At 42.4% G+C, this 13,450-nt stretch overlaps 1 protein-coding gene across 1 annotated transcript in view; it reads right to left on the bottom strand.

Annotated features, from left to right (window-relative positions):
• slc35f1 (solute carrier family 35 member F1) overlaps window positions 1-12,716 on the bottom strand; it is a 50,261-nt gene extending 37,545 nt beyond the window's left edge. Inside the window, exons 1-5 of the mRNA XM_038726739.1 lie at window positions 12,363-12,716; window positions 10,713-10,888; window positions 8,684-8,811; window positions 8,102-8,261; window positions 3,249-3,405 (exon numbers count right to left, since the gene is read on the bottom strand). Coding sequence (XP_038582667.1) covers window positions 3,249-3,405; window positions 8,102-8,261; window positions 8,684-8,811; window positions 10,713-10,888; window positions 12,363-12,457 — 716 coding nt within the window. The 5' untranslated portion in view covers window positions 12,458-12,716. The remainder of the gene's footprint in view (window positions 1-3,248; window positions 3,406-8,101; window positions 8,262-8,683; window positions 8,812-10,712; window positions 10,889-12,362) is intronic.
• Between the last annotated feature and the right edge of the window lie 734 nt (window positions 12,717-13,450).

Here is a 13,450-nt window from a genome sequence, read left to right as displayed (position 1 = left end):
GCAGCTTCTTCCAAAGTGCCATAAAGCTACTGAACTCTGAGATCGCCTCAGCATGATAACCTCTCTGGCATCTGACAGTAATTAGGGGTGGCAATGTGAAATATACCGTTCACTAATATGTGCAATGATGCAAATCTCTGCACCTAGCCTACAACAGCTGTTCTGCCGAATTATGCATCCACCTCTTAAGCTCCTTATCAGAAACGTCGATGATTAAACTCAGTTATCACCTCAGATTGCTTGCTGAATCTCAAGGAATGCTACATCTGCTAAGTGTATTAACTTATTGATGACTCTAAACTGCCTTTAATATGTACTTCGAATCAATCATCCCCACAGATGAACCCCACAAAGAATAGTATAACGTTATCGTTTTTAAACAGTAACATTGTACTTGGAGGTGCACGGCTCTCCTCGGGAGAGACAGCTAGCTCAAATAGTGGCATCGGTGCTCCTCGGTGTGACAGTTTCAGGCAGAACTCAGCAGTTGCTCCCCCCTCGGCTCTCTACCTTTAAACCCTCCTTGTCCATCGTGATCAGGTGCAGCCACTTATAATAGTATCTGACTAGTATCTAATTGAACAGTGATTCTGTTACAGGACGTAGCTAAATCTCACATTGCACGTTAGAAAAATTTACTGTTAACATAATGTCAGCTAACTGAAAGCTCAGACTTTACTTACAACTTCACACAGACGCCTTTTCTTCAAAGCATTAACTTAGCACACTAATGTCTAACACTAAGGTTAATCTAATAACGTTACATTTTGGCTTCTCCCTTCTTGCTGACTTGTCTTTGACTCATTAAAAGCTGCGGTTAGAACACACTAACTTACTTACTTACACTAACTTAGCAGCTTGGGTCGGCTCGTATCTGGCTAATTAGCGTTACAAGCTAACGTTAAGCTAACAAGCTATATGCCGACAGTGAAACCTGTTAAATGTTAACACATAAATAAAATACAGGAATTTCACTCACCAAGTAGAACACGGATTTCCTGGAGGGTCTCTCTCCAAGGAGCTGCACAGCCTGCCATTATTCATCTGGTATCTGCATGTAAAAATGTCCAAAAGGCTCCGACAGGCTGAGTCTCAGAGCTCCGTGTAGCTGAGTGAGGCTAACAGACGGCCGACCAAGTGCTAGGAGTGGCAGCGGCTAAAGGTCCCTGTGAATCAAAGCGGCTACGCCCCTAATAATGCAGAACTTAAAGGCTTAATATAATTTAAACAGGTAAGTTATAAAAATATTCACCCCCCTCACAGTTGTCATGAAGGGCAAAATTAGCGATATGTACTAAAACCATTTGTAAACATGTTTTATTCTGCTGTAAAGTTGGGCATTTTAACATGGGGGTCAATGGAGCTGTTAGATAGGAGCTTATAGATACTGGTGACTCAGATCTGCCATTTCTAGTTTGTGCTGTGGAGTGCCTTAAAGTTTGCTTCTTGATCTGATTCTGTTTTCTATTTATATGCTGCCTTTGTGCAGTCTGGCATCAGAGTAATTCGCAAATGCGCATTAGTTCATTGTTGGATTCACAAGGGGCATTGTCAAAAATGGTCACCTGACCACAAATTACAGCTGAACAGCACTGTAGAGGTGCTTGATATTGTGTTAAAATTTCTGCATAATCATCTAAACAAAACCCTTCTGCAGCCACTCTCAAGTGGCCACTTGATGAATTGCAGTTTCAGATGCTTCCGTATTGGTATCGGAAGTGAGAGCCGGAGCTTGCCGCTTGGTGCCAACCCGCGGGAGGAGCGTGTGAGACCAGCCAGCCGCCCACTCACAGAGCCCTCTGCTCCCACCATCACACAGACAAGAGCAGCAGCAAGAACGGCAGAGGAAAACACAGCTGGAAGGTTTTCGTACTGCTTATCTGTCTTTACATTCTGAGGAATCTTGAAACGTATTAACTTAAAAAAGAGAAAGCTGTGTGGATCGCTGGTGTGTGTGTCGCATTGAACATTATGTTGCAGCAGTTGTGTGTGGAATCGCTTTGACGACAAGCTACATACTATCTCTGGGTACTATCTGCAATGGAAAACGGAGCAGGGCCGAGTAGAGTCGAGTTTATCGATTTACGCTATGGTAGCATTTTTTGTCAAGGCAGCATAGATTGTCCGGCAACAGTTCAACGTTTAGTCCTGAAAAACGATGCAACTCCGACTCTGTTTGGGCCTGGAAATTCACAATCACAACCTGTAAGTATGCTATGCAATGTAACTTCACAGACTGTTCAAGTGTGGAGTTGTTAACACAGCTAAAGTTATAACTATAATGCTAATGTTACACACGATGTGATTGCCCAGGTGTTGCCTTTTAGGTTGATTGTCCAAACATTAAATAGCTCTGCATGACTAGTCTAAGTTTTCATCCTTGGTTCAAACCTATAAAGACTGCATTTCCTGTTAAAGAGGATAAACCAACATGAAGACCAGAGAGCTGTCTGTAGGAGAAAAGCAAGCCATTGTCAAAATTGAAAATTGACCAGAGCCATTGGACAAACATTGGGCATAGCAAGCATAACAATTTGGAATGTCCTGAAAAAGAAAGAAACTACTGGTGTACTGAGCAACCGACGTCAAACAGGTCGGGCATGGAAAACAACAGTAGTTGATGACAGAAATATCGTGAGAGCTGTGAAGAAAATCCCCAAAACATCAGTAAGTGACACCACCAACGACCTCCACAGTGCAGGGGTGAAGGTATCACAATCCACTGTTGGAAGAAGACTCAGAGAGCTGAAATATAGAGGCACACCACAAGATGCAAACCACTCATCAGCAGTAAGAATCGGAAGGCCAGATTGAAATTTGCAAATAAGTACAGAGATGAGCTGCAAAAGTTCTGGAACACAATCTTATGGACTGATGAGACCAAGATTAATCAGGCCAAAGTGTGGAGAAAGAAAGGAACTCCAATACCTTTGGAGGGGGACTGTGTAAATAAATCTGAATTGGTAATTACAGCAGTGCACCACCAATGAGGTCTTTGTGTGAATAATTTGGAAATCTCAGTCCAAAGTCCAAATCTCAGTGTCAATGTGGAGCTAATGACTGTATTCATATACAGTTGGGTAGTTTGATACACAGTATGTTAAGGCTTCATGTTTCTCAACGAAACTAGTAAATAAAGCTGTTATAAAAATAATGAAAATATGAAAAAAATATAGTGCAGTAAAAAGTCCAATATTTCCTTATGAGATGCAGTTCAGTAGAATTATAAAGCAGCATAAAAAACTCACAGCTGAATGCCACTGAAGAAGGATCCGAAAAGTCCCATCATGCCGAGGAACTCCACACGGCTCAGGTTCTTCACAATGAACTCCTCACAGACGTTGGAGATCCCATACAGTGTTGCTCCTCCCAGAACCAGAAGATCCCCAAACAACTTCTGCTCTCCTAGACAGATGAGGGAGAACTGAAACATGAGCATGAGCTGTACCTCGTGCGTAAATGTGCACAGCGTTTTTCTTAATGGGGAAACAGTTCACTCTATTTCACCCCACACACGAAGTAACTCAAAAGTAACGCGAAAGTAGTGTAAAGCATTACAATTCAGAGACAGTAATATTGTAATATAACTAATTACTTTCAAATGACAGTAACTAGTAATCTACTGTATAATGTATTACATTTTGGAAGTAAGTTGCCAAACACTGGTTGGCAACAACCTCAACAACCGGTGCTTCCTGGTTGGCAGCAGCGTTGGGAGTAATGCGTTACAAAAGTAACGCAATTACAGTAATGTATTGCTTTTTGCTGTAATGCAGTAATATAACGCATTACTAAATAAAATTTGGTAATATTCAAATAATCAATGACGTAATGCTGCTGTACCTCGTGCGTAAATGTGCACAGCGTCTTTCTTAATGGGGAAACAGTTCACTCTATTTCACCCCACACACAAAGTAACTCAAAAGTAACGCGAAAGTAGTGTAAAGCATTACAATTCAGAGACAGTAATATTGTAATATAACTAATTACTTTCAAATGACAGTAACTAGTAATCTACTGTATAATGTATTACATTTTGGAAGTAAGTTGCCAAACACTGGTTGGCAGGCAGTGGAAAATAACAGCTGTGTCCGAAATCACCCACTACTCACTATATAGTGGACTATATAGTGAGCTCGCCATTTTGTAGTGCTGTCCCAATGTATAGTGAGAGTTATTATACCCTATATAGTCCACTCAATGTATCCCAGAATGCATTTTGAAAAGTAGTGTACAGCCATATATACCATCATGCACTGCGCTGATAGAAAAAAAACAGACTGTCCGATGGCAATGACATAATTAACTGCGCCGAAATAACGATCGGAGTAGTGTCCGAAAGTACTATATAGACTCTACATACTACTCCCTACATAGGGGGTAGGGGGTAGTGAATAAGTGGGGATTTCGGACACAGCCATAGTGATTATTATAACCTGCAAATTATTATACCCTATATATTCAACTCAATGTATCACAGAATGCATTTTGAGAAGTACTGTAAAAGTAGTGATGGTCACTAACCAAGCCCTACATACCATCATGCATCCATACGCACGTTTTGCCGGCCGAGCAGGCTAACTTCCGGTTTAGCCCTCCGCTAACGTGAATGGGGGTAAAATTGTATACGTGCGGCTGGTGCATCCTATATGTTATCGACCGAATGGATCACATTCTGATAGTGAAACGAGTCATTTCGTTCGGGTTGTGACGGTCAAATATATTGATCCACCGTGTTACAATCGCCGTTTTGGCCGCTAGTAAAAGTTACTTCAATGCGGGGCTACCCAGCCGACCAATCACAGAGCTTACGGTCCACGTGAACTTTTTGAGGAGGTGCATGTCAGGCTACACCGTAGGTGTCGGCGTAGGATAGGGGGCTACACAGCAGTAGCATGTAGCTGCAGTACCGGAGGCTGCAGTTTCAGGACTGCAATCCTAGGACCGGAACAGCAATTCCAGGACCCTTGTTTACTTTGATACTGCCAGCTAGCTGACTGGCTAGCTAGTTAGCTAGTATGTAACTCTTTATAGCTCCCCAAAGCCAATTATCCTTACCACAACCACCACCGAGTGTGTGCCTAAACCTAAGTTATTGATTATATGCATGTCAACCGGTTCACGTCGGCTGTGAGGCCACTAGATGGCGCTCTCGCAAAAGAACTAGGGTCCTAGAACTACGGTCCCAGGATTGCGGGGGTCCTGAAACTGCAGCCTCCGGTACTGAAGCTTCATACTATTGCTACGCAGAGGCTTTGAGGCTTTTTGACGCAGAAGTATAATTCGCACTTGAGTCGGATTGTCCGTACGTACGTAGTCAGTCTGGATTATGGTCTGACAACTTTGCTGTTTGCTTGCGGGAGGAGCTTGGAATAAACTGCTTTTATTAAATTAGCTTTTAACTTTAGTTTTTGGGATGACAACGTTGATTTATCTTAACTCGTTTCTCAGCAGCTAACCTCCGTGCACATCCGGTTCCAGTTTTGTCGTTAGCATCATTAGCTCTGTTGGACTACTTCATATTTATACTGGAAGAAAAGAAAGTGAGGAAGTGACTGATAAAACATGAAAATGTTTAACAAATCTGCATCATATTGTAGTTATTTCAGCATCAATTTAATCTCTTTATTACTATTTAATCACAGCAAAATGTTTACTTTGTGTTCATACAGCTGTAGTAATGGTGAGTTGTGTTTATTTGTGTTATCGTGTTGTGTGTGAACACTTAGCAGTTGTCCAGCAATAAAACTCCAGCAAGGAAGGCATTGCGTGGATTAAATTTGTGTTTGGTCTGATTGCCTCGTTGAATTTACATGTTTTGCACATGTATAAGAGCAGTATTCACATTGCTGTGCTGCTTTAACAGATGCTTCAATAAATTAGATGTAGAATTGTTCGTGGTTGAAAGCTTTTTGGTGGTCGCACAAAGTTTATAATGGACGACAATGAGTGTGACACAGCTAGGCCTAATGGCTATGAGCCTTTCTCATTTGCCAAATTTGTGCCTCCTCGCCTCCTCGCATTGCGTCTTAGTCTCTGTCACCCAAGATGCGAGCTAGAGGAGTCAAGGAGGAGACATGAGGAGAGAGGAGTCGAAGAAACAGGCATTTAACAAAATGAGATGTCCTTGCCTCGGAGCGGTCATTTTAAAGAGACGTCAATTAAATGACACAGCTGCATCATCTGTCCACTGTTTCAGAAGAGCAGACCAGCGGTCAGCACTAATACATAAAGGCTCAGATCTTCACAATCTAAAAACATGTCTGTCAACATAAAGACATGTAGAAACACCTCGAGGTAGCAATAAACAATAAAAGCATTAAAGCTGCCCATCCACCACATCACAACAATAACAACATGAGTGATATCAAAGTAAAATGACATTAAGGAATGCAGGAATTAAGGAACTGAGAGGTCCTTCAAGATAGCGCGTTGAGATGGATTTCCAGGTCACAGGCTCGAGGATTTGGGAAATGAGAAAGGCCCAATATTTACAGCTGTGGAAAGAACACCTCTCCCCATCGTTCTCCATTGTTCCGTTAGCTTTTTGGCTAACAGCTGACTTGAACAACATAAGGTCTGGTGCCGCTGACCTGACCTGACCTGCAAACAATGCAAAATCTACGTTGATTGTGTGGTGGGGAAAGATTCCTCAAATGCAAGTTAAGGTGTGGTGGTGTGAATGCAGCCTCGACTTAACTCCTCCCCTGGCCAACCTCCTTATTAGGCTTAGGCTATATAAGACACGTGTCCCCTTGCGCCCTCTCTGCTTCCTGATCTGTCCCTTCTGTGGTTGTGGTTGGTGTTTATGGCCCAGGTATGTGAAAGGAATAGTTCCATGGATATCTATTTTCCCTTAACAGTTTATGTTGCTTACCTGCACTTTGACACTGTTAGGAACCTCATTTTCTCCTGCCCTGTGACCATTGATGTATCTTCATGACCCATCTCAGAGGTGGTGAGTAGATATATGGTTTTAAATCTATTTTAATGCAGTAAGGTTGAGCCTGGCTTATTTTTTCCCTTCCTTTTCCAGGTTCCTCCTTGTTTTAGACCACTACTGTTTTGCCTACATACTTTGCTGTTTCGCCTCATTTAGCTTCCAGTTTTGCCCTTTTAGTTTATTAGTTTTGCTCTAGTTTAATAGTTAAAGTTTTCCCTTGTTCAGTGAACTTGGTACTTGGTTGGTTTGTTACTTTATGGTTTCTTTTGTATTCAGTTTATATTTTGAGCAGGGTGCCATCTTGTTGGGAGTAATTGCTTGGGGGCACTATATGGACTGCACCACTTTTGCTGTGAATAATGCTGTGAGGTTTGTAGTGCTGCACTTAAAGTGGGTAGTGGTAGCACTCCTGGGCACTCCTCAGTGTAGTCTGCCTCTCCACAAGTGACCCCTGCTTAGTTTTGTTCAGTTATTTTGGGGCGCTGGAGATATAAAATATATATATAGCCATTTTTTTTATTGCTGGTTCACATTCTTTCCCTTTCAGCAATTCCAGTCCCCAATTGTTTTTTTGCTTATTAAAATAACTTTATTTTGAATCCCATCTCTGCCTCACCACTAACGTTCCTGTGTGCATTTTTCTCTTTATTCTCCTTTAATTAATCAGGGGTTAAATAGTATTACCTGGGGTGCAATTCCCTAGGTGGCGTTGGCTTTCATTCAATTCCCTCCATTCCTGGTCTGCTGTGCCACAATTACAATAGTCTTCCGACTGGCTACCAAATCTGTTTTGCCCCAATGACTGCGAGTGCACCCCGTAGTAAAAAAGAAACCAAACATGGATTTTGATTTTATGGGAATGGGAGATTTTATTGTATGTTTTGCTACAAATATAAAGTCTTTGATACACTTGTCTTCATTTGTGTATTGAAGTAATTAAAAGTATTAATCAGATTACATTACTTTTATATTGTGGTTGGATTATGTTACTGATTACATTTTTTTAACAAGTAATTTGTAATTGCACTGGATTACATTTTTAAAGTAATCCTCCAACCCTGTACATATACCACATTTGTTTTCCAGTCCAACCAAAAACTCTGTCTGTGATGATCTGACTGCTGTGTACTATAAGTGTGTGTGTGTGTGGGTCCTCACCAAGGCCTTGCTGACGACCAAGAAGGATGTCAGCTCCCACCATGCAACCGATACCCAGCAGACACAGTCCTGCCCCAACAAAGTGGACAACCTTGTACCTCACCAAGAGAAAGAACCAGGACAGCAGCAGGACCACCAGGATGGCAAAACAGTCCAACAGCTGAGAGGAGGGACACAAGCACAGAACCACATATGCACACATGATGAGCTGTGCAAAGCATCAGACTGGGGACCTGTGTTTACACAGCAACAGCTAGGCCTTCCATCCCTGTAAACCCTAACCACCATGGAGGAATGTACAAAGGGACTCTAAGCACACCTGGATCCTGATCATAGAGGTGTGTCTATTTTGTGTTTAGGCCCAAATATCCAGGAAGGAAGAAGTGTCCACAAATATCTGCAGCAACTAAATGAGCCATCTGGCTAAGCTAAGAGAAACATGGCTCCACTTTGGACTGTGACTCCGCATTGGGGTGGAGAAGGCATGCTACACGATACAGGTTTTACAGTAAGCTTCACAAGGAGAAGAAGACAGAGACTGAGTCGTACTAACCACAACAAGGACATCTTGGTGGGACTAACCTGTACACTGGAGAGTGTAGTGTACTGGTAGGCTTTAAGGATCAGATAGTTGGCCTCAATGTCTATTAAACCCAGAATCATGTATTTCCACCAGCGCTGCTTCAGAATGGCCAGCAGGTTCCCCTCCCCTGGTGAGAGAGAGGGAATAATAATTAACACACTAAATGCACATCACACCTAATTTGGGGCTCATCCACAGCTGCCACATCAAAACAACATGAACACTTGTGAACCAGTGCAGCAAGTGGTGAACACCAGCCAGTCCATTACAGCCTGCTGTCTGAGTGAGACCATATCAGAAGAATGAAACCTCAGCCCTAGCCTGTTTCCTACCTCCATGTAGGAGGTGCTTTTAACAGAACAATTAACTGGCCCTGGAACGAAGCTCCTCGCTCTTAGTGTGTGGGGGGGGAATTGGTGCAAAAGGTTGCTAACAATGAAAGTGCAATGTCTTCACTCAGACAGATGACCTCAAGCTTTTTTCTAATGATTAGGCTTCAGGTATAAGGGGATGTTTTGTATCTTACCAGCACAAGGTTTTAGTATGATGTATATTTCTGTTTGGCTACTTTAATGGAGTAATTTACTGCTACATTGTCATGGTGTGTTGAGAATTTCTTTTGAAAGTGTGACCAGGAAACTAATCTCTTTTCCTTCATTTATTTAGAGTACCTCTGTAGAGAAATAATTGAGTCCTCACTAAAGACCAACAAAGTGGATCATAACACTCAAGTGTTGAGTCTGTACACTGGTTTCCTGTCTGTCAGAAAACTGATTTTAAAATACCACTGCTGGTTTACAAAGCACTGAATGGTTTATTGCCATTTGTGAACTTTTGCTATGTTATGAAATATCCAGACTTCTCAGGTGGTGTGGGACAAGTCTGCTTTCTGTCTGAGTCAAAAAGAGTTTGCCTTTTGTTAAATCAAATTTGAGACTTTTGATTAATATCTACAATGTCATGTTTTATCTTGTTTATACTTTTACCCCTGATTTTTCTAAACTATTTAATTTTATTTAAATGTGTTTTTATATTGCCCTATGTTGCTTTTATGTTTGATGTGACAATAAAACTTACCATGCCTTTACACTTTACGCAGCCTTTAACTAACACAACATGTTGTGTAAGTTAAAGGCTGCATTGTATTGATAAGAGAGAATGTACATATATTATCCTATATCCTTACATAACACACACAAGTGCAACTATGGTACTAATGTCACGAATACCATTCACACAAGTGCAATGTTGCACCAGTGTGGATCACTCCCTACAGTATTCTCTGCTGCACGGTTAAAATGTTCTTCACCTGTGGGAGGACACAAGTTGATTCAGGTCTGAGGCCAGTATTTTCATGTGGTAATATTAAATTATTTAAGTGCTACAATTTACATAAGGTTACGTTATAAATCAGTACTCTACATGTATATATACAGATGGTCAGTAAAATGGAAAGGGTCAATAAGATCTTTATTATCGTCAAGGGGCAATTTGTTGTACAGCCAGGAGTCACTACACAAACATCAGACAGACAATACACAATAATGACAATTTAAAAATCACATTGAGTTTTTTAAAAGGCCAATGGCAACAGGGACAAGGTAGAGCACACAGGTGTATGAAGTGTTTCAGCTAGATGTGGACTAAACTAGTGTGAATAGGATCAATATCAAAAGAAATGGATCCTTATGGGTACATGAACACTCCTCTTAGTGCATACTATACAATTTGTTTTGTTCACATAATAAACATGCCTGTTATTTGCAATTTAGTCTTGTAGTCTTGAACATGCATACCATTTAACAGAAATACATTAAATAAAATAAAGGATTACTGTTTGGCTAATCATTTGGCTGCAAAGAAAGATTTATTCAGGATTAGCCTAATAAAGAAGTCTTTACTTCATAAATCACACTGCCTTTAATAATAAAAAGCATGTTTATTGGTTCTGACTCTGATGTAAAAGATCAAAAACCAAATTTTGTGATGCGCGTGCGCACACACACACGCCTCAGTTTCTGTCTGTACCTTGCCTGACTGCCAGTGTGGTGGTGTAGACCAGAAACAGCAGGATGTAGTTGAGAAAGCTCTGGAACACTGGTGTGTTAGCGTGGAAGTCATCAGCCAGGTACTTGCTGGTCAGACCGATAGCACAGATTAACAAGGACAGGACCTGACCCAGGGCCAGGGTCACCAACAGATCCCTGCAGAGACAAAAGGTCATCAGTGTAATAGTCTCAGTATTCGATCAGCAGCACGTCAGCAATACAGATCAAGCTTTGTGATTAACACAAAGTCACAAGCCTGATTTTTTTGGCAACTTGGGGGCAGCAGAAACAAGTTGTGACAACAACACTGACATCATCACCTTTTAAGTTGATGTGGTGAAATTTAAAGACCAACATGATTGCTCATGTGGAGTTGTGTTTGTGACTAGCTGTCTGTCATCTCTCCCACAGATATCTGGCTCTTTAGCTAACAGTGTCGTAAGTAGCTCATATATGGTGGCTTTTTACCTGGAAACATTGCTTACATATTTGTTGACATGACCTCATTCAGTGTCTGCAGAGGTGTGAGAGAATCTCCAAGCCCAAAGGACTGTGGAGGCCATTGGAGTACATGTAAGCCCTTTGATTTGTCAGAGCAGCCAACAATTTTGAAATGGCTGATTTTGTCCCTGTCACTTTTTGAAGCACTTTTTAAATATGTTGTGAAAAACAGCCTGCACCAAATAAACAAATCAACAAATAAACTAACAAATAAAAATGCTTTGAGAAAGGTTTATTTGTACAATAACAAAACATGCAATATAATTTTAATATAGAAGAAACAAATGTGCATTGTCCAAAAAAAGTAACTAGGTAAAAAGAAAAAGCAGCTGATTATTGCATTATATTCTGGTATATTTTTATATTTATGAATTGTCACCGGCCAGCTGAATTTTTTGTTTTCTTTGCTCTGAACAACTGAACCTCTTGACCACGTCTGCATGCTTTTATGCATCGAGTTTCTGCCACCTGACTGGCTGATTATATATTTGCATTAACAGCAAGTGTACAGTTGTACCTAATAAAGCTGTCAACATCTGCTGTCATGCCTGATGTGTCTTTGCGTGTTTGTGAGCCTGCTTTGTTCTGTCTGCCCACCTTTACAGTAATATGACATTGTGTCTGTGGCAGTAACGATACTCTCTCTCTCACTCACACACTGCCAACTTCCCCAGGCTCCATAATCGTAAGAGAGGCCAGGGATGAAGAAGCGGCAGATGGCAGGAAGTAGTAGGGGGTACGGTGTGTGTGTGTCTGAGTGCATGATAAATACAAAGTGAGGTAGATAGCTGGAGATGGACAGCAGCCATTGCGCAGCACAGCCTCGGTACAGACTGATGAAGCCACCATGGCAGCCTCCTCCTGAGCAAGCAGGCACCGAACCAGCACCCCGTGCCTGGACTCGGCTCCAATACCACAGGAATGCCCCCCCCCTCACACACGTGATGATATGTACGTGCTGTATGTTGACATCTGTTGCACAACAGGCGTCCTGCAGCAGCAGACCGGAGGGGACAGGGTTGATGTTACAGGTAATGCATGAAACAAAAGGAAACCGAGCCCCGGCCCGAGCTGCTGCCGGTCTGACTGAGCTGAGTGAAGGTACAGGGGCTGCTCATCGGGATCTTACCTAGTTAAGACCTTCCTGATCCGCTGGTACAGACTCGGCGCCGGGGTGCCCGTGCCTCTTGGGACGCTCTCCACAGTGGATACCACAGAAATCATCCTTCCACAGATGAAGCGGAGATCAGCGCATTCCGCTCCGAGGAGGACCGGAGGGGGCGGGAAAGGAAGGGAACGGTTTCACCTCGGAGGAGAAGCAGTGGACCCTCCTGGGCTCCGTGTCGCAGGCAGCAGTGCAGTTCAGAGGAAACAGTGCGCAGCAGCGGTGTTGCCCTCCCCTAATGAACCACTCAGGATCCAGAACCAGGCCCGTCATTTACCGCGGAGATGCTGCTCGTACCACCAGGTGTCACTGTGGCCAGGGCCAGACGTCCTCATGGGCTGAGGGCGGACTACATCAGGAACACGTCATTTGCCCTCCTGCACTAAAGAACTACATCTGAATGATGTCAGCGCCCTTGATTTAAACCTGGAACTAGTACTTCGGTATAAAACAAGGGCCAGAGCTGAATTGTATGAGTCCAAATTCCTTCTACACCCCACCCTTAAGTCTTTTTTCCAAAAGGTATTTATTGAGCAACTTACATTTAATGACCTGTAAAGATGTTGTTTAACTCCTCATCCAAGCAAGCATCAGTCTGCCTTCCAAACATCAAGACAGCAAACAACAAGCCAAACAGAGAGAAATGACAGACTGAATAACAGCCTCTAGGTTCCATTTGGGGCCTTTATTAAACTCTTGGTGTGTGCACACCTGCCCAGTATGAACGACCGTGTCTGGGCTGAGATGCGTTTCTGTGATGTTCCAAAGCAGCTCCTCCTCTCCCCCGGGTCAGATCTGAGGATTTCATTGCTTTCCCTGTGTGAACAGACTCATCCCATTTAAAAAGAGTCTGCAGGACATGGATTTGGGAAACAGCTAAGGATTTGTTGCTTTGGAACATCCTCCTGCCATGTTCAAGCACAGTCACGCCTCACCAAATCGCAGTCACTGTTTTGGGTGACTTGGCAGAAGCACAGTGTCACCTTCATCTATTTATGATCTCACAAATACATTGTTCTTCTTTCCAAACCCTTTTGGCTTGTGACCCCTCG

This window comes from Micropterus salmoides, unplaced genomic scaffold (genome assembly GCF_014851395.1).
Source record: "Micropterus salmoides isolate LMB-PRFRI ecotype aquatic unplaced genomic scaffold, ASM1485139v1 Ms_hic_scaffold_18, whole genome shotgun sequence".
Lineage (NCBI taxonomy): Eukaryota > Metazoa > Chordata > Actinopteri > Centrarchiformes > Centrarchidae > Micropterus > Micropterus salmoides.
The sequence above is the reverse complement of the archived record's forward strand: the minus strand, read 5'-3'. Positions and strand labels throughout refer to the sequence as shown.